The sequence below is a fragment of the Neofelis nebulosa genome, chromosome 3, assembly GCF_028018385.1.
Source record: "Neofelis nebulosa isolate mNeoNeb1 chromosome 3, mNeoNeb1.pri, whole genome shotgun sequence".
NCBI classification, from domain to species: domain Eukaryota; kingdom Metazoa; phylum Chordata; class Mammalia; order Carnivora; family Felidae; genus Neofelis; species Neofelis nebulosa.
In genome coordinates, this window is record NC_080784.1 from 130351118 (window position 1) to 130373045 (window position 21928).

General features: G+C 36.9%; 1 protein-coding gene across 1 annotated transcript in view; it reads right to left on the minus strand.

Annotated features, from left to right (window-relative positions):
* The window catches only part of GRID2 (glutamate ionotropic receptor delta type subunit 2), a 1468772-nt gene extending 1448119 nt beyond the window's left edge, over positions 1 to 20653 (minus strand). Inside the window, exon 1 of the mRNA XM_058721904.1 lies at positions 20175 to 20653. Coding sequence (XP_058577887.1) covers positions 20175 to 20262 — 88 coding nt within the window. The 5' untranslated portion in view covers positions 20263 to 20653. The remainder of the gene's footprint in view (positions 1 to 20174) is intronic.
* Positions 20654 to 21928: the final 1275 nt, after the last annotated feature.

The following is a 21928-nucleotide window of genomic DNA, read 5'->3' on the forward strand; positions in this document are numbered from 1 at the left end:
TTTATGTTCTGTGGTTGAGTGAAGTTGGGCAAATTATATAGCACTGCTAAATTTCCATTAATCTCATTTGAAAACTGAAATGATGATAGTCCCAGCATTATTCAGGTTATTTTAACAATTTGCTGAGATAATACCTACAAAGGTTTTGCAACAATGACTGGCATATTGTAAGGGCAGATGAAAGTCACTCTAATTATTGGTTCTTCTATACGATTACGAATTAACAACTGATATACTATTCTCATTACGGAGAACGAATTTAGTCATTTTCACTATATCCTTCTGTTATCTTCTACAGTATCCTCTAGGTATTTTCACAGAGAGATAAAGTAGAACTAATGGTACTGTATCTATTTATTACATTTATGATAGTGGCACCCAAAGTGGGCAAACTAGTTCAACATACCCTTATACACTACAAAGGCACTATACAGGCATTACTTTGAATCATGGTAATTCTAATGTACCGTACAATCAAAGCCCTCTTTGATTATAGTATCTTTAAATTAAATCAAGCTGTAGACTTTACACCCAGGGTTCTATACAAATTGTGGTGATTTGTCTTCAAATGCCCAAATAATTTAGTGACTTTTAATCAGTTATAAACCTGTGGAGGTAGCTCTAACAGCTAAAATCACATTAATAGCTCAATTCTGGAACAGAAGTCTAGTTTAAATGGGGGAAAAAAAGACAATTAGTAAATTAGTACTGATAGGTAAAACTGCCAAGAGAATTAAATGCTTACCAAATCCCTGTGACTTCTCTCTCCCTTTATTTTCTCATAAAACACAATTTTTCCTGAGATATTTTATACAAACATGGGACACAAGAAGCAAACATTTTAGTATAGTAAATAGTAGGAGGTTTAGAAAAAAACAAGTGAATAATTTTAAAATAAAATTAGAAGGTAATTCATTATTATAGTATGCACATTAAAAATAAAAAAAATAATACAAGTAGAAGAGACTGTGACTTTAAAGATATAAAAAGTATAATTAAATGGATTTGAAAGAAGACTTAAAGACGGGTTATGTCTCAAAATGAATCCAAATAGCAAAAAGATTATTACCGTCTACATAACTAGAAAATCATCTATTTTATGAAAGTTCAGAAGCAAAAAAAGAAAAGAAAAATGAAAAAAAATCCATAAAATCGTGCCAGGTGTTTTCTGTCATGTTAAACAAAGAGCAAATCTCTTTGAGTTTGAACATGAGAATATAAATAGCCCATATTTTCATAGAGTTTTCCTCTTCACTTGACATAATTACAAAAAACAATTAATTCTAGCTTTAAGATATTTGGCAAATATGCACAAAACAGAAATGAATTGTATTTAAATAAAATATTATATTTTTGAGGTTTTGAGGGAAGATAACGTAGAAAGGGGAAATCAAGCTACTATTCAGAAAATTTATTCTGTTCTAGTAACTGTCTTAATTTTTCTAATTTATTTACTTTCATTTGTCTCTTCATGATAGGTAGTTATATCTATATTTTACATATAAAAACACTAAAATTGAAAATGTTGTGCCCAAAAGTGATAAAGCCAGGGGGAATGGCATATTTTCAAGCAATCAAATTATCTGCATAAATACATGTTTCGATGGAGACAAAATTAAGTTTTTAGTGAATACTAGAAGAAATAAGTTTCAACCTGGGTTTGTGGGGAGAAGGAGGGGATTAGGGAGGAGAGACATGAGGAACGAGGGGTGGAGTTTGTAGTCTGAGAAAGTATTTGGATCTGGCTAGACTCTGCTGCACTTAAATTTTGGGAGAAGTTCTAGAAGATGATATATATACTCACAGGGCTAGCAGCTTGTGGGAATAGTTCTCCAACATCTGGGTTAACTACCTCTAACATTATATTAGCAGACTTCAAAGGAATTAATTACAGTACTCTATAGCAATATAGTAGAGCACAGGTAAAATGGACCCTATGTTAATGAAAGCAATTATCCAATTCTACATAATTGGGCTATTTCTATCTCCTGGCCAATAGCCCACATTAATACCTCTTTGGTGATGTGAATATAATTACTTTTTTTCAGTAAAAATTATGCTTAATAGACTGTTCAAAAATTCCTATCTATGTGGCATTCAAATCACTTAACCTCTCAATCTGCTCATCAGTAACAGTAGGACTCTAGACTATAGACAATTTCTAATATTCCTCCCAACCGTGAGAGCCTATAATTTCTATAGGGAAAATGACCTAAGGAACAGGGTCTGCCCAAGTCTAAAAGTCACCACAGATGAAGAAAGGAGGAAGCTGCAATCTTCTCTGGGGCACAGTGTGGAAGGATGCTCTCCAACTCAGTGTCACATTTGGAAAACACAGAAAGTAAACACTGGGTTGCCAGAAGTGAAGAAAAGGAAATAAGATTTATATAAACTAGGCTTTCAGGAAAAAAGCAAGCGTGTGAGGATAAAAGGCCTGTGCAGGGTATCACCTGATCATTTCTTGAGGTAAAACCAGACCTTGGAACAGAAAGGAAAGAAAGGTTAAGACAATCTAATAACTTTCAAAACAAATTGTAATACGGTATACTTCTGAAAGAGAAATTTGTAGAGGCTGACTCAATTAGATAGCTGTAGTACAATTAATTCAAAATCACAAAACAAATTATATGTTTATCCCCATAAGAAAAATTAAATCGTTTTTAAATATAGACCTTTTAAATTTTAACTGTTAAGTCTCTCCTCCTCTTTGGAGTGTTTGCTAGTTTGTGATATCTTTCACAGAAAATTCTTACCTATTGAAAGAGAACATGCCTAGGAGTGCTTTGAGGCTGGGCCAAATTTCAAACTAATCACATGCCTGCAGGTAGGACTTTGAAAGGAGACTGCTGTCTAGTCCCTGTTTGCCTCCAGTTAGCCCTCATTTGTCCCTTTTGCTCCAGCAGAAATCTTAATACTGCCATTTTTACTCTCAAAAGAGTCCTGGTCTGAATAATAAATCATAAGATCACCCTCTTTCAGATTAAAGGGCATATCGACAAAGGTGTAGATAAATATCAGTTTTGGTGATTTAAAAAAATAAAAATTTAGCCATCTATTGCACATAAATTTAGAGTGAAACATTATCTCTGAAGGGATAGTTAAACTTAAATTCAGTTACTTTAATAAAGACTTTCAACTTTGATTTATATGTTGTAAAAAAGCCAGAGTTGTACATGTGAATTAATGTTTCAAGAACAGAAAATAAACAGGGAGCCCTATCTGATCTCAGGTGTGGCACCCACTTTCTCACGCACAACCCAGACCAAGGGCCATGATGGGCAGTATATTCAAATTGCAAGTTTAATCTCCTGAAGTATGAATATTGACTTGTGGAGTCTACAAGTCCATATTTCAAATTTTATTACAGTGTGTCCTTATAACAAATGAGGTGGAGAGAAAGCAGGAGCAGGTAAATTTGAGACTTTCAAAGTGTTGTTACTTACCCAGAATTCACAGCTATGAAGTAGTAAAGTGACCAAGGAAAGATCTGAATATAAAACTGGGACATCAAATCCAGTGCTTCTGTTTAGGGTAGTATATGCTACTCTGATCACTTAAGACACAAAAATTACCAATCATCACAGTTTGTGACTGACTAAAGTCACTCAGGTTATCCTCACTGACTCTAAGTGTCTAAGCCCTTAATCTACTCTAAACCAATTAGCCTGAGATTAAGAGATGCTGGAAACCCTCCTCCCCAGTGGAACACTCAATTGTTCATCTCTGGCTCTCTAACAGGTGATCAGCTTAATAAGGGCAAACAAGAGTAAGATGAGAGAGTTAAGTTCTAATAATATCATACCTAAATTGTTTTCATTAGATTAAGCATTGATACTAAATATTGTAAAAATGGGCTGAAAAGCTAAACTTTAAAGACATCCAGAGGCAAAAAGAAGACTGGCTTATTTGGATCCACTCCCTTCCACACCTCAGTTCAACCAGTGTTTTCACACACATGCAAACACACTGCTTTCATATTCTGACTCCAGATCAGTCTTTGCAAACATTTCTCATCTGAAAACACAGATCCTTAACTATGAAGCAAAGTCTTCTGAGACACTAAAAGGCTGAGGCTTGAAGTCCCCAAAAGATCCCTTTAGTATGTTCCAAATGGGACCTGTGTCCCATTTCGGGCTTTGCTTCTGCCATCCTAGGAGCACAGTTTCCTTTCCTTAAGCTGATTATGTTACAGATAACATGTAACTAAAGACTATAAAATCCTATTTTTACTCTTCCATGTTTTAGTCTTCTATTTACATAAGGGAATTCTATTTGTAATATGTAACTAGAATAGCAATCATGTACAAAAAATTAACCTCATATTTTATATTACCTCTTATGACCCAAGATTTTGATTCGAGATGGTTATCATATAAATTACAGCATTAGTCTCTTAGTATTAGTTCCAAGCTTTGATTTTAAAAAGTATATTCATATTAAGAAATGAGAATGAAGACATACCTTTTAAAAGGTCAGTAATATTTACAATTTGTAATTTTAAAATGATAAGCACAGGCAGGAATTAAAAATCATAAGGCTCTTGGTGTTGTAAAATTAATATTTTCTCAATAGCTCAAAAATATTCTAAAGATTCATATTTTAAATAGGAAACTACATTATTAAGTACTGGATCTGAAAGAAAAGTTACAAAAGAATGACCAGAAAAACAGTTCCCTGTTTTAGATCAAAATAGGATTGATCTCCATGGAGAATGACCTTTCTTTTCTCCATTTGAGTCAAAAAGAGGGATTACTGGAAAGCTGCTGTCTGGGACATGACACTTCACAGTCATGCCAAAATAATACTGAGTTCAAACTGAACGTTTCTCTCTTCTCTGTTTCCTGTGTTGGTGAATAGCATCTGCAATGTGATCACTCAAGATAGTACTCAGGAATGGTGTTAGACTTCCTTTTACCTTCACTTCTAAAGAATGATCACACCAACGGATACATACTCCTTAGCATCTCTCCTAATAGAGTTGTCCTCTCCACCACCATTTGCCAATGTGTGGCACCCCTCTTCACCAACACACACCTGCAACACTGTCAGAGTCCTCTAACTGGTTTCCATCTACCACACTATCACTAGAAAGATCTTATAACACAAAGCTAGGCATTCCTGGGGCGTCTGGGTGGCTCAATTGGTTAAGTGTCCGACTTCGGCTCGGGTCATGATCTCGCAGTTTGTGAGTTCGAGCCCCACGTCGGGCTCTGTGCTGAGAGCTCAGAGCCTGGAGCCTGTTTCAGATTCTGTGTCTCCCTCTCTCTCTGCCCCTCCCCCACTCACACTGTCTCTCTCTCCTTCAAAAATAAATAAACATTAAAAAAAAAAAAAGCTAGGCATTCCTTAGCCTAAATTATTTAAAGAATTCCCACAGATCCCATAAGGATCTTCCTAACTTCTTGCCTCCTGTCTTGCCCTATCCCTCATTGTATTTTATGTTTCTCCCAAAGTACTTGCCATTTCCCTCTTTTGTCACACTATTTTATAACTCTGGCTTTGGCCACACGTATCCCTGCTAGATATTGCTTTCTCATGACAGTGGTGAACAAACTTCTTTTTTCCATGAGGGTCAGTTTATAAAATAGGATAATGTATACTAGACACATTTATTTTATTCAAAAATGAATAAAGTAATTGAGTTGCATGAGTATTTGGGGAGGGAAGAAGGTAGTTCAAATTTAATATACTTCACTGAAGAATAGAAAACTGATGCCAAAATGGATATTATATATAACATATATATTTTATATAATGGAATATTATTTAGAAAAAAGGAAATCTGCCACTTGTAACAACATGAATAACCTTGAGGGCAGTATGTTAAATGAAATAAGTCAGTAGAAAATGACAAATACTGAAGGATAACATTTATACGTGGAATCTTAAAAAGCTGAACTCAGAGAAACAGAGTAGAATGGTGGTTACCAGGAGTAGGGAATATAGGAAATAGGAAGATATTGGTCAAACTGTGCAAACTTCCAGTTAAATGAATATCAAGTCCTGGGGACATGAAGTACAGCACCGTCATTATAGCTAATATAGTATTATATACTTTAAAGTTGATATGAGTAGATCTTAAATGTTTTCACCACAAAAAGAAATTGTAATTATGTGATGCCTTGGAGGTGTTAGCTTATGCTATTTGGTGTTCATCATTTTGCAATATATGAATGTATGAAATGTATCAAATCATACCTTAAATTTACACAATGTTATATGTCAATTATATCTCAAGAAAGCCGGGGGGGGGGTGGGGAGGCGAATAACCTCTGCCTTCCCCTGAGATCATGACTTGAGTCAAAACCAAGAGTCGGGACATTTAACCGTCTGAGTCACCCTGGTGCCCCTCTGCCTTCAACGTTGTTTTGTGGAAAGATTTCTCCTCATTCCTTCCAACTTATATGGATTAAAATAAACTATTTCACTGGAAAATTCAATCAAGGGCCACACCATGAAGCTCAACTGGATGCAAGAAGTTCTTTATCTGCTTATCACTACAGTATATAAATATCTTAGTTTGTATTGGGAGTTAAGGACAGCTATTATTAAAATATCGATTAGATGGATTAGCTTCATTATCAATTACCATAAGCGGAGATTAACATCTAAATAACATCAAGAAAAAAAATTATCTTCTTAGTAGTATTTCTAAGGATACTTATAAAACAATTGTTCATACTTTCTTACCCAAGGGTGAGACAGAAGGTGCTAATGCTAGTGTAAGATCAATTACAGAATATTATACATTAGCTTTATGAATTTGTATTATAAAATATTAAAAGCATGGAATATTACAAGTTATGTCTCATAGCATTAACCTGGTTGTTCTCTCTGTATATTCCTTCCCCTCTTCTCTCTCATTTGAATACTTCAGAGTACTCCATGCCCATACTAAAGGGAGAACAAAGATTCAAAGAAAAAGTCCTAAATGGTAGAGAAAGTGACTTGCTTGTTGAATCCATCACAGAGACTCCCATGCTTGAACACAGACTTCTGAAATATTCTCTGATTTGCCATTTAATGATCCTGGCATACTGTTAAGTACTCTCGTATTCTCCAAAGGGCATTAGTGATGGAGCCACACTATATGGTGAATGGGGTCTAAAATGTAAACTTCATTCCCTATCCATGGTGGAACTTCACTTAACTAGTAGATTTCTCAATGAGCAGAGACCACAGAAGACATATCAGTACTTACACATATGAAATATATACATATACATACATATATATACATATACATATATATATGAAATCAACATTTGTGTAACAACCACTCAACTTAGTAAGACAAAACCAATAGTACTGAAACCGCTGAACTTTCTTTTTAAATTGCACTATTGAAATTTTTCCTTATGGTATATAGGATAGCAATAGCTAGAAGCCAACATGGAATATACAATATAGGTGCTCAGTACACAATACATATTGATAGGAATGTCAATCCAGCACATTTTTATACATAATTACCTAAAGTGTTTAAGAGGCATAGCCAAAATCCACATATTTTCTTTAAAAACATCAACATAGAGATGACACATGGAACTGAGCTAACCACAGAGGTCCTGGCTGTCAGCAGCATCACCTCTGAAAGACACTCTTTTCCCCAAAATATTCTTCGTTCTGCCCCTAAACTGTTTTATTCAGCATGTTCCTCTTTAGTGGCCTAGAAGCATCACTCCTCTTACAAACTCACAAACTCAGCAGCCAAAAACAAGTTCTGTCTTCAGTATCTGGGCAATATTTTTGGAAAATAAACTATTTCTTCTCAGCAAGCCTGTGCATATGAGCATTCAAGGGCTGATTTTCCGGTTTATAGATTATCTAAAACCCTTTGCTTCTTCTTCCTTGCTTTTGGCCATTTCACTGCTCATTAGCATTGCCACTGAAGGGTAGACAGGAAAAATAAAAAGAATGAATCAGAGCAGTCACTTTTGCTATTTATTAACTATTTATCAACCACAACAAGAACTCTTGAGGAGAAAGATACACGTATTGGTCAGTTTTTGAATTGTTATTTTCAATTTTTGTTGTTTGTCTCAATTACATTTACACATTTAAAAGTTGATATAATAATATCTTCCCAACAATACTTATTCCACTTGTAAAGGTAACTAATTTTGTTTCTTCTATGAGATAATTTTCCCTTTACTTGCTATAATAAAACTGTCATTTCCTTTGGTGTTTTATACATCTTGAAGAAAGTACAGATTAGTAGCATGAAATGGTAATATACTAGTAGGTTCAAAAGTAAAGAAAAAAAGAAAATGTAATTTAATTTTTTCCACACCCAAGAAACCAGGCTTACTAGAATGATCTGATATGTCCCATTAAATTTTAAAAGGAACGTGTTATTAATTACAGAATAATTGGATCTTAAAGCTACCTCCTCCTCTCCTTGACTTTAGAGCACAACTCCTGGGATCTACAGAAAACAAAAAGGAAAGAATAAGAGGAAAAAAGGAAAATGGAAGAAACTTTACCCTAGCATTTACTAGGTCATGCTTGTATTGACTTTGTAGTCTATAGGTATAATAAGGTAAATGATTAATGAGCAGAAAGCTGAGTTAAAGATAGTTCTATTATAAATAAAGACCTTCTATAAGTGGTCATCTCCATATCCCATTTATATTTTTATCTGAAATACATGTTTGTTTTATGACATTTTAAGGGCACCATAAAGACATTATTTATTGAATTACCACAATCTCCCATGCCATTGTAGAACACAGTCGTCCAATTCTGAGTCCTGAATTGCTGCTGTACTTCAGCTGCCTAATATTACAATATGATCTCAGAAGGCAGATATACTTAAAAGTTCTTAAAGGATGGTAGGTGAATATTTCTATCATCAACTGAGTACATAAGACATATGTACTGAGTACCTAATAGCTGCTCAATAAGCATCTGTTGAATTGAAAAAAAAGTCACGTTATGGTTTTCATGTAACCTTATAAGTATACTCTCTGCAAATGGAAGATAATGATATAGATCATGATTTCTCAGCTCAAAAATAATGAACTATAAAAAATATCCAAAACCCATCATGACTACAGCACCAAGAAACAAAAAAGTAATCCCTCTCAAGCCTGTGCTTACGTTGCCACCCACACTAATGATGTGTTAAATTTTTTTACATAATGTAGTTAAGAAGAAATTTACAATGGTTTTCACAAGAACCATTCCTCCTTTGGGCTATGTAAGAGTTGCTGTCATTTCTAAAAAAACAAATCCCCCAACTATTTTTCTGTCACTGACATTCATAGAAGCCACAAAGAAGAAATCAGATACCGAAGAACAAGATTATAATTACCAGTCCACTACCAACAACTTTCTTTGTTGTCAGATTGTGGAGATTATCCAAAGAAAGAATTAGTCTTCTAGATTTTAATTCAAATTAAGTTACATGCAACACAACACTAGTAATGACTCTCTTGTCCCACTTTAGCTCCAAAGATATTACCTGGCCTTTAGTTTTTAAGATAAGCCAATCTAAAATGTGCTGCTGGTGGGGCATGCCATTTTAATGATGTCAAGGTTAAGTATACTAAGCACCTTCACCAATTTTAGGTGGCCATTACAACTTAAGTTTGTACTCAAATCTACTATAAACAATTCTCTCAAATGATTATATTTCACCACTCCAGGAAGTTATGAACTAGCAAGTTTAAAATAACTTTTGAGGTTACATATTTCATTAATTATGTTACTTGGATCCAACCATACACAGCTTCCCTTTTTTAATCAGTCATTGCTGTGCCCAAACCACAGGACTTCTATCTCCTCACTGTTCATGTATCCCATGGTTATACATCAGTTAATAGACATAACCAAGCAGAAACATCAGGTGACAATCATATTGTCTTGATAAGAAAAATGTTTTTATAAAGGAGCTAGAACTGGAAATGACAAAGAACACAGAAAAATACAATTCACCTGCTACTGGCATTCTTATTTTAGGACAAATATTCTTATTTTAGCTGAAAATCAGTGAAATACACATAACTTATGTGTGTGTATTAATAGGAGACTGTGAGAAACCTAAGGTTTATTTTCAGAAGGTTGAATTCTGAAGTTAGAAAATGTAGTACACTTCCTTTTCTCATTTTCACCTATGACTAAGGATCTGTTAGCTATAGTATAGTACAAATAGAAGTGAAAGTTCCATAAAAGGAAATATTTAAATGTGTCACTAAAATTTAATATCATATGAATCTCTTTCATCTATTTAATTTCTATGAGACAATGATATGCATTGTCTTATAAAATAACTATGTATTTTTAAATTGTTCCAAAATGATTTTTTAAGTAAATCAATGTATAGTAGAATTCACTTAGAGGAAACCCATAATCAATTCAAACGTATCTATTGTAAAAGAGGATTTAATAGTATTTTAATATCATTTATCATATAGATATATTATGTGTTCTTAAAATTAATACATTACTAAATGTTGACCTTATCTGTACTGGTATGCCAGTACTCCTCAAGGTATATAATTCACTCACAATTTCAGGTAAAAAAAATCGTATCTAAATTTTAGTCACCTAAAGAAGAAATAGTTTATTTTCCAAAAATATTGCCCAGATACTGAAGACAGAACTTGTTTTTGGCTGCTGAGTTTGTGAGTTTGTAAGAGGAGTGATGCTTCTAGGCACTAGGAAGCTAAATGAAGCAAAAATGCAGAACTAGTGGAGTCTGTTTGAGAGAGGACATCTAAGCTTCTTCCTCTAATTCCACTGCCACTCACCCAATATCACTTGATCCAAGATGACAAAACAAAATAAAAACCAACAACAAGGACAGCAAACAAAAATAAATAATAAATAAATAAAAATACGAGTTCTATTCAAACACTTGCTATCCAAACTCAAACATCAAATAGATTTGAATAAAGAAATACATTTTAATTTCAATCCTAAAACTGAAATTTTTCTTGTAATTAAAACTTTAAAAAATTACCATACCTATCCCAACTCCCACCTTTATTTAAAGACGAAGCCCACGTTTTCCCTCATATTCCCACCCCCACAGCTCCCTTGTTCTCCCTTACAGAAAAACTGAGAGTTCTTCAAGTCCCATTATCTTCAAATCCTCCCCAATCAGTATCTTGTCAATTCTAGTTGACTGAAAGCACTATTGTCAAAGTCATGTTTATCCTCAACAATTCCAAACCCAGAAGTCAAGTCATAATTTTAATCCACAGAATCTGACATAGTTTCTCATTTCCTGCTTCAAATACCTTCCTCACTTAGCTTCCATAACACCACACAGTCCTACGTTTTCTTTCCAACTCATAGGCCACTCATCTTTCTCTTTTCCTGGATCCTCTTCCTCTCCCTGACCTCTACATTTTAGAATGGCCTACAGCATAGTCTTGGAGTTCTCTCTACACAATTATTTCTTAAGTGAGATACCCCCTCCGATAGCTCTAAAGACCATGTCTAAAATGATGAATTCCAAATGTACAGCTCAAATCCCTAACTCCCTCCTAAATTTCAAACTCATGTAAATAAATGCCAACTGAATTAAATTTTGTAATTTGATGTCTAATAGGAATATCAAATTTAATAAATGCAAATTTTCATTTCTATCTAAACTTAGTAATTGTCTCATGTACCCAATTTCAGTTATCATATTTTTAGTAACACATTTCACCCACTTTTTCAAGTAAAATAGCCTCTTTACTCCCTCTCGATTTCTCTCAGCTAAGCAATCCACTAGAAAATCCTATTTCTTCTATTTTCAAAATATCCACAATATGACAATTATTCACCTACTCCAGCTACCAACTTAGCCCAATTCACTATCCTCAAACTAATTTTCATACTTGTACTCCAACCAGTCTACCCAGGAAGATTTTCTTACTACGATATAAATCATTTCATATCACGTGTTTTGCCTCAATCCTCCAGTAGGCTCCCTAGATACCTGGAAGATCTAAATATCTTACTATAACCTATAAAGTCCCTACAAGATCCTTCTTAGTTGCCTCTCAGACCTATTCCTTCCACTTCCTGCTTTGCTCATTAATAAACTCCATACTTGTACCACATTGACTTTCAAGATGTTCCTTAAACAAATTAAGCAGATTCCTTACTGCCTAGTTTTATGGCCCCTACCTTTGCTGTGCCCTCTGCCTGAAATCCTTTTTCATCAGATATCCATATGGCTCACTTCCTTTGAGTCATGTCTTGGCTCCAATGATCACCTCCTTAGAAAGGACTTACCAATCTACCCTATGCAAAATAGCAACTGCCATTCCCTCATTTTTCTTCACACAATTTACCACTACTTGAAGTTCTAACATATAGTTTCTAGTTTATCTGGTTTTTGCCTCCCCCAAGAGAATCTAAATTCCTTAAATACAAAGACATAGCTTATTTATTCAGTATTCTAATTCCACGGCCTAAAAACAGTACTTCATAGAGAAGAGGTTCAGAATAAATGTTTGCTGAATGAAAGAACATTCTCCCAATTAGCACACATGCATGTTGGTCGTAATACCTACCTTACCATGTACTTTTAGGAGTACTAACTTCTAGAAAGATAATGATTTTGACAATGACGTAAATGCCTTATTTAAGGTGACTGAGAAAAATCAGGTACTTGGCCAATAAAATAACTTATTTTTAGAACAGTACTTCGAATTATTTGGGGGTAAAGAAAAAAAGTATAAATATTGTTATTTAAAAAAAAATTTATATTTATTTATTTTTGGGAGACAGATAGACTACAAGCAGGGGAGGGGCAGAGAGAGACAGAGATACAGAATCTGAAGGAGGCTCCAGGCTGTCAGCACAGAGCCCAACGTGGGGCTTGAACCCACAAAGCGCGGGATGATGACCTGGGCTGAAGCGAGACACTTAACCAACTGAGCCACCCAGGCACCCCTAAAAATTGTTATTTTAATACAGGCAATTACTCAATCTTTTGTTGTGAATGAAAATATTTGTTAGTAAGGAACTTGACTACAGAGTGATCTAAAATTTTTTAACACACACAGGCAGGCCTTTTGATACTAAGCTGCTTGTGCTTGCCTCTGGGCTTCCCTCTGTTCACTCAAAGAAGCTTTCAGTGGATGAACCCAGCCCCAGCTTCACCCTATAACCACCTGGTGGATAACAATAGGTTAAAGCCAGAACACCTGGAGCAGGAATCCAAAATTATGAAGAACACTGAAGAAACATTTGTTATTTCTTTTTTTTTTTAATGTTTTTTTTTTTTTTAACGTTTATTTATTTTTGAGACAGAGAGAGACACAGCATGAACGGGGGAGGGTCAGAGAGAGGGTGACACAGAATCTGAAACGGGCTCCAGGCTCTGAGCTGTTAGCACAGAGCCCGATGCGGGGCTTGAACTCACGGACCGCGAGATCGTGACCTGAGCCGAAGTCGGCCACTTAACCGACTGAGCCACCCAGGCGCCCCTGTTATTTCTTTAAACTCTACATTTTTTAGTGATACCAAGCATATGCTAATATTCCTGGTGTGCTTTGAGGTGGTAAATTATAAATGCTTTTGTAGTCTATGCTGGTTCGAACATAACACTACTCATTCCTCCAGTCAGCCTTAAGAAGCACTAGCATTGTGTTGTGCTCTGAGTAGCACTGAATGAAACACCTTAAGATTTTGCCTCTTAAAATTCAGCAGCACTGAATGAAACACCTTAGTATCAACACTAGACAAAACAAGAACTCTAAAACAAAAAACTAACAAATCCAGTTCTCTCAATCTGATACTGGAGTTAACTAGAATATCTGATGAATAAATATATTATACATAATTCTTGTTCATATCAAAAAAAATCATTTTAGGGGTTCTTAATTTGAATGATTAAGATTTTATGCTCCATTTATTTTCCCTCGTATTTTCTTCTTTTAAATTCACTCTGAACCTAGCTGTTAAGGACAGCTATGTGAACCCTGGTTGACTAGTTCTCCCACTTCCTCAATATATGAATCTGTCATTTTAGTTCACATAATTTTAGAGCTTAAATGCTAAATCTTGTTTTAGCATTGATAAAAATGAAGACTGAAGAAAGCAATTTTCCAATTTTGCTCAATTAACTATTGATAAAATTAGTACTGAGTCCCAAACGCTTGACATTTTAATCCAGAACATTTTTAGTAAGTCTTAACATCCCCCCCCCATGTATTTCACATTCATCTGAAATGTGTCCATACCCAAATGCTAAAATTCACCAGTTTAAATGAACTGAATCCACAAATGTCCACTTAATAGTCAACTCCAAAATTACTTTAGTATTTCCCTTATTCTTTAGATATCCATCTGATCACTTGATTTTATTCTAAGTTCCTCATAATACACTATTCCAACTAGTTTATTAATTCATATTTGCACAAGGCAAGGTCTAAAATAATATGACCTAATTGTTCATTCATTTAACATAGTACTGCATTCTCTATGTGATTTTGCCAATATTAAAACTAATTTATACAATTAAAGATGACCTAAGTTTCATTCTCCATTAGTCTTGTAGTGGGGTTGCTATAAGGAAGATTTTGCCTCTTTAAAAAAAAAAAAAAAAAAAAAAAAAAAAAAACAAAAACTAAATAAACAGAAAAATTAACAAGTGATCATAGACACTGGTTATAAAAATATAAATTACCACACAAACTCAATTGGACTGGTAATGGTGGTAATATTATGTGTAATATTATGTGGAAGAGACTGATACATTCCATAAAACTTAATAGTCACCAGGCCAAAATTACCTGAAAACATATATGATCATGCACAAAACACAATGGATGACCTTGTTTTAAAAATAAAATATCTATATTTGGTTTGTGTCTGTGTATATGTTTTTTTCATAGCTCTGTGTATGCATGTTTCGTGTTACAAACATCAATTGGTTTGGGACCCCAAAAGATCCATGAATAAGCAGAACCACCACAGTTGAGAAATTATTTAACAAAGTCCACTCACTAATCTGTTTATACCAGTAGTAATAAGCACTATTGTATCCTTCTTGGTGTCTTAGATTTTTCACAGAGAATACATACTAGTTAAAGAATATATTTCTGTTGTATCTTAAATTGGTGAAAAATTTACATGATTAGGTCAGGCGATCTAATTTATCTAGAAAACAGAGGGTGCTTATATGTCCTAGAACTAAATTCTTACAAGAATAAGAGACAGGAATAATATTTCCTACTCTGGTTTGAAAATAAAAACCACCTGTATCTTATAGCATCATAAACATTTTTGAATGGCATTTTTTTCTGCAAATTAAAAAAAATATATATTTCATGTGATTTTCAAGTAGAACTACAAAGGAACAGCTCAGAATGCAGTGACACCTAATGGCAAAGCTATCTTTATAGGCCATAAGTGTATTTTCTAATAAACATTATATTTGCAGTAAAACTGTGTAAGTATTGCTACTCACCAATATGCTGCCTATAATCTGAAATATCATGAAGATCCAAAAGCATAAAAGTATGCCAAATACTTTAATTTTTAATAATAAAAGAACACATGCAAGTAAAAGAAGGAAAAAAAAAGCTTCCAGATTAGAAAGTCTGGTTTTAATGTTACAAAACCCTTTGAGATAAAATTACAATGTGATAAACTTAGCCTTAGAAATTAGAATTAAATATAATGCATCTTCCATTACTCCTAACAGTCTCAATTGGTTGCTACTGTTTAATAAGTCAAAAGTTAATCATCTTGATTTTTATTCATATTTGAATTAAAATTTATAGGAGATACTTATTGGGTGTACCCTTCACTTGGAGTAGAAAGCAAAGGTCCTTAGTGTAATGGCTTATTAGTCATGTCATAGTTGATACTGTTGATTAATAACATTGTCTAACTTAATGCACATCTGAATTATGCGTCAAATAACTGTATTAATGATACAGAAAAGAATAACAGTAAAGTATACCCTTATTTTAAATTCAGAAACTACTTGTTCACACATTCTAGAAATGTATACTATATGTTATCCATAACTTAGGGAGAAAACAACTACTGTAAATCATAAAGGGATAATTTAAATTTTGAGATATCTCTATACAGCCCAAAGAGCCCTTGGTGACTCCTGGGGGTTATTATACCCAATGCAAATTATGTAAAGAGGTTGAAAAAACAACATTTTGGTAGAAGACACAGTACATTTTCTGGAAATACGGTTACATTCCATATTTGATATAATAGTCCTCACTGCAGAAATCATGAAAACTGTTGCTTTAAATCTGCTATTATTGTTTTTAATGTGGTGACATTTTATTCAGCCATCAGTTTTGTACTTTAATTTGAAGTTTCTTGTGATGAAATTATTTTGTGAATTGTCTTAGGCTTCTCAAACATATCAAAGTTAATGATTATGATATCAGAGGATAAAGTATCATTCACTTATAAGAAAAACATAAATAAATGGTTTGTTTCTATTCCCTGTTGGCATAAGGTATTTTACTATGACTGATAACAACAAAAACCTGTGAGTGATTTTGGTAACATATGACTAAGTACATTATTTGAGTGCATCCTTGTAGAGATATATAACTTAGGATAGCTCATTTCAATCAGTTCTGTGAGCACAGGAACCAGATAAAGAAATGAGCATACATTAAACTGTTAAAACATGAGATCCTCCATATTAGATTTGAAGCAAAACACAAACTGTGCAGTTGACTGGAAATGCCACCTAATCCCTGCTTAATTAAAGCAGTGCTCTACACTCCTGTTGTGTTTAGGGAGTAAAGAGTGTGGAACGACTGATGTATGAAGAAAATAGCAGTCAGCGTGGCTAATCTCAAAGACTTTCGAGCTTTCTAGCTACATAAATCAGAGCGACTTTTGAATAGCCTCATAAAACACAGTATCATTGCCATTCCACTCACGATTTTTTGGTTCTTCCTACAGCATGCAGATCATTAGGAAACTTCTAAGCAATCAAGTAATGTGGGTCTGATGAAATTACTCAATCAATGCATAGGCTCAAAGCAAAAGCATAATTCAAAATTGCAGTTTTTATATGTCAAAAGACCTTTCTTTGGGGGGGGGGCAAAGAATATCACAATTGAGGTGATTCATTTCTAAATACTGCATGTGAATGTGCTTTACACAAATGTATGTAATTATCAAATTACCTTTAAAATGTACTTTAACAGAAACTCAAAGTAATTATGTATGATATTAGTGCATTTTCTACTGAAAAAAACACACTGCCAGTTCAACCACTGGAATTTAAACATTATGATATATTTCATCATTGTAGTGAACTAATGAGTTTAATAAAACATATTAGAGTTTAAAATACGTAATCAACTTTTAAAAACTACCTGCATGAAATGAAAACAAGCAGAAAGAAAGAAGAAGTGAGTTTTCATACATAGAATTCTGTTCAATACCAAAAGGATTCAATATTTGAAGAACCTATTAGAACAGTGTCTTTTTTTTTTTTTTTTTTTTTTTAATCTTTCCAGCTTGCCTGGACTATATACTGCAGCTGCTTTCTACTTGAACACACCACACGAGGCCAGGAAAACCTCTCATTTCTGCATATCTCCTTATAACTTGAGAGTTGAAATATTCACCTTCCCTTTAGTTTCATCACTTTCATCCCTTAAATCCTAAAATAATAAATTGCTATAAGCATATTTCTCCCATTAAACATTTAAATGAAGGCAATCACCTCCTAAAGATAATTAATTCTCTTTTCCAATCAACCAGGTAAACTGAGCCAATGAATATTAACTAATGATTTAAAACTTTAATAGGGGCATTCAGTTTTGAATTTATTACACTTTGGCTGGGATGGGGGTTGAAGTGGGAGAGGCTTTTAACCTCTAACATGCACACAAATTATTCTTGGTCATTTTTTTTTTAATTTGGGAAATAACATTTATCAGTATATTATAAAAGATATTTGAAACAATTATCAGTTTGCTAGCTTCATGGCAATACTAGGTAGCCTATAAAAGAAGCGAATCCTCTTGCCTAATGTACTAATTGCATTCAAGTCAAATTGTCTGATAAGTATTCCTTTTAGTAGGATATACAGAGTTCATGCATACAACCAGCTTTCCAAGGAAATCTGTAATTTGTACACAGTTACCTTTTTTTTTTTTTTTTTTTTTTTTTGGTCAGGTTATAAACAAGCCATGTCACATTGACAGACAACAGAATGCCAAGGAAAAAATACAACAGTTGTGTTCTATTTAGAAACAAATGATCAGACTGTATTGCAAAATATATTCATCTGGTAAAAGACAGCAAGGGCTGTAGGTGTTTGCAAATAACATATTTATCCTGTAGTCCACAGAATAAGCAATAAAATAAGCATTTATCCACAAGACCTCTCTCCTGAGCGATGTGGAGCACAAGACAGAAACCTCAAGTCATAAAATGAATGTAAAGGTACCGTGGTAATATATATCTGCATCCTGCTCCACTCATCTACAGTTGCACATAAATGTATGTCATTTCTTTAAGAGGAGCACAGTTCATTTCTGAATTCTGTCAGAACATTACTGAACCCCTCAATAAGACGGTAATTTCTCCCTGAAAAGTTCTGAACCCACGGGTCCTGTTAGCCCCCGGGCAAAACGTGATCCAGCAGTCAAGCTATCTAGTGCTTTATTTACTTAATGCATAAGCGGCAGGTATTGTGAATCCTGACCTCATTACCCCTTGCACAGAGACCTATATGTTTCTACTGATATAAATGACAGAGAATGGCAGACATGTTTACAGACACAGCCTCTGAGACCAAGAGAGGGAGTCCCCTGGAGCTGAGGGGCTGGCTGCTGTGGAGGCATACACCAGACAGAAGCCCTTCGCCTGGGCAGGCACCACAGCCACCTGAAGCAGACTCCCCTTCCAGGACTCTGTGTGTGTGTGTGTGTGTGTGTGTGTGTGTGTGTGTGTGTGTGTTCAGCAGGGGAGGGGAGCAGGGGGACGAAAAGGGGAGACGCTGCGACCCATCTGTCGCTTCAATTTGAAGAACATAAAGCCGTGTGGACAGATAAAAGTCCTGTGCCCAGAAAAATTCCCCAAGAGGGGTCTCTCTTCTTCCCAGTAAATGAACCTCGCTGGCCCGCGGACGCGAATTTCCGAAAAGGAAATCGTCGCATTAACGCAGAAAAGGCTGCCGGAGCCCGACTCCACTCTGCTCGCACGGATTAGCAAGTGAGAAGAGTTGGAGCCTGAAGCCGCGAGCGCTGTGCATGATAATGACGCGCGGCCCCCGCCCGCGCCCGCCGCGGCCAGTCCCGGCCCGTCTGGTTGCCAATAGGTGGGGCCACGAGCCTCTCCGAGCCGGCTCGGCGTTCTCCTTGGAGTCTGGCCGCCCGGCCGTAGCCCAAACGCCTTTGCTCTCGGCCTTGCGCGGCAACTCGGAGTTGACCGCGAGACGAGCGAGGCAGGTGCCCGCAAGGCAGCCCACGAGGGCGGCCCGCGCGCCCCGCGCTGCTCGTGCGCCCCGAGGCGGTCTCGCCGCCTCGCCAGGCCGGGGGAGTGTGCGCGAAGCAGCTAGGCGCGCGGCTCCCCGTCCTCGGCCACACCGCCGCCGGCCCCTCCCGCCACCGTCGCGGCGACTCTGCGCGTGTACCGCAAAGCCAAGAGGACGGGAAGAGGAAAAGGAGGCTGGGGGCGCAGCCGGCACCCCGTCCCCATCGCACAACGCTGCGGCTAACGCGGCCCGCTCACGTTGCAAAACCACCTGTTCGATCCGAAGGGAGCTCCCCCCACCCTCACCCCAGTTTTCGCCTCACAGGTGACACCTCTTCTTTCCCCTAAAGATACATATATATATATATATTTTTTTTTTTAATGGAGCAAATGTACATCCGGGAAAGAATATGGAAGGTAGAGTCGATTAAACTTCCTTTCTCCACACACTTAGAACACCCCCCCCGCACTTCCCGACACACACGCACAACTGAGGTAAACTCGAGACCCCCACGCATCCAGCACCGCACTTCCACGATTCACCGTGAAACAACGGCCCAAGTCAAGGTTCGAACAGCCATATCCTGCCAGAAAACTGAACAAGTGTGAGGGAAGGTTAGCGGGAAGGGGCAATAAACCGAAGCCAGCGCCAGTAAGCCACGCTTAAGGGCGGAGAGGGGGAGGCAAAGGGAAACATTTGCTAACCCCAACGTTAAAAGTACCCACAGGCAACACCTGCCCTTTCTTACCGATGTGAATGATTGAATCCGCATTCGCCGAGTCCCAGGTTCGAGACCACCAGGCGGACAAAACCAAGAGCAAGGGGAAAACTTCCATCTCCTCCTATGCTGAATCGCTTTCAGGATGGATTTTCTTTCAATCTATTTTTTAAACCAGTCCGGAGAGTTTGAGGTCACGACAGAGTTTAGCGCAGCTTTTTTTTTTTTTCCCCTAAATTCCTATGCCAGAGCAAAGCCTTTAATCGTCGCTGATGAAGGCAGAGCGAATAAGAGAAAGAGCCCAGCCTGAGGAAACCTCCTTCGCAAAGCCGTGTCACTTGGAGGGGAATTTTGGCATCGCCAGAGTTGTTTGCAGTTTGGCTTTTAAAAAATGTATCCAGCCTCGGCTGCTCTCGGGCAGGGGGAGAGGCTGGAGCTCAGACCATCCCCATCGCGGCGCCGGGGCCGCGGGTCTCCAGTCCCAGCTCCGCCGCAACTTCCAACAGACCCCCCCCGCCCCCACCTACGCCGGATGTTCCCCTCCCCCCTCCCCCAATCAAAAAAAAAAAAAAAAAAAAAGCGCGCCCCCCCGCCCCCGCCCCAACGGCCCGCAGAGAATCTCTGGTCTTCGTTGCCAAAATAAAATGTAAGTGGAAAGGAAAGATTAGGAGATTCCAAGCGGAGCAGCCAGATTCCAACGGGGAAGGGGAAAAAAGCCCTCTCCAAGAGGGGTAGTAAAAGTGAACTTCAAGGTAATGCAGATAGTAATGCAGAGAAAATTCCTTTTCTGCGCGAGGCGGGGAGCAGAGCTCGGTGAGGCGGGCCCGGGGAGCCGTTCGCTCGGGCGCGGTGGCGGGGGAGTTGCGCCGGGCGCGAGCAGCGGGGCCGGGCCGGCGGAGGGAAGCCTGCAGGCTGCAGGATGCTTTTGGAGCGGTTCGCCCGGCGGGATGCAGAAAGCGAGCAAGGAGCGAGCCTGGCAGCTTCAGCACTAGCCCCACGTTGCCTAGAAATGGATCACCTAGGAGAACGAGCGAGCCCGCGAGAGAGCGGTGCTGTCAGGCGGAGAGAGGGGGAACCGAGAGAGGAAGAGCTTCTCTCTAATAACCACCTCCTCCCCCTATCTGCAATACAAGGGAGAAACAAAATAGTGCTCTCATTTCCCTTGGAATCTTCAACTGGGACTGAGAAAAAGGCAGGACTCCAAGAGGAAAAACGTTGAAGCTCTTTTGTTTTTTTATTTTTTTTTTGTTTTGTTTTGTTTTGTTTTGTTTTACGAGGTTAAAGACAACCTGAAAAAGCCACCCCACTTATTTAACCTTGCTATTTGCTATTCTCCAACAGGTATCAGACTTTTTCTAGTCTTTGCCTGGAATTAGTCACATCGGCTAAAAACAAATTAGGGGCACCTGGTCACTAAGGGAAAGGAGACCTAGAAAGCCTTTAATGAGATTTCAATTATAAAGTTATAAAAAGGAGAGGACGTGCTAATTATTTTTTATACAGTGATTTTCCCCCTCTCTCTCCAGAGTATTTTTAAGCAATCAGGATAGAGAAAGGATAAAAAAGAACTTGAAATAAAAAATATAATAATTAAAATACATGCTTCAGTGAAACATTTGATCCAAATATTACATTGAGTAGCTCTGACAACGGACCTATGTATATAAATTCAGAATGAGGAAGTTGGTTGCTTCTCCATGAAAAGAGCTGAAAAAGTACTGAATGACAGCTTCCCAGTCCCAGAATGAAAGAATTTTCTGCATGCTTATTCCTTGAAATAAAAT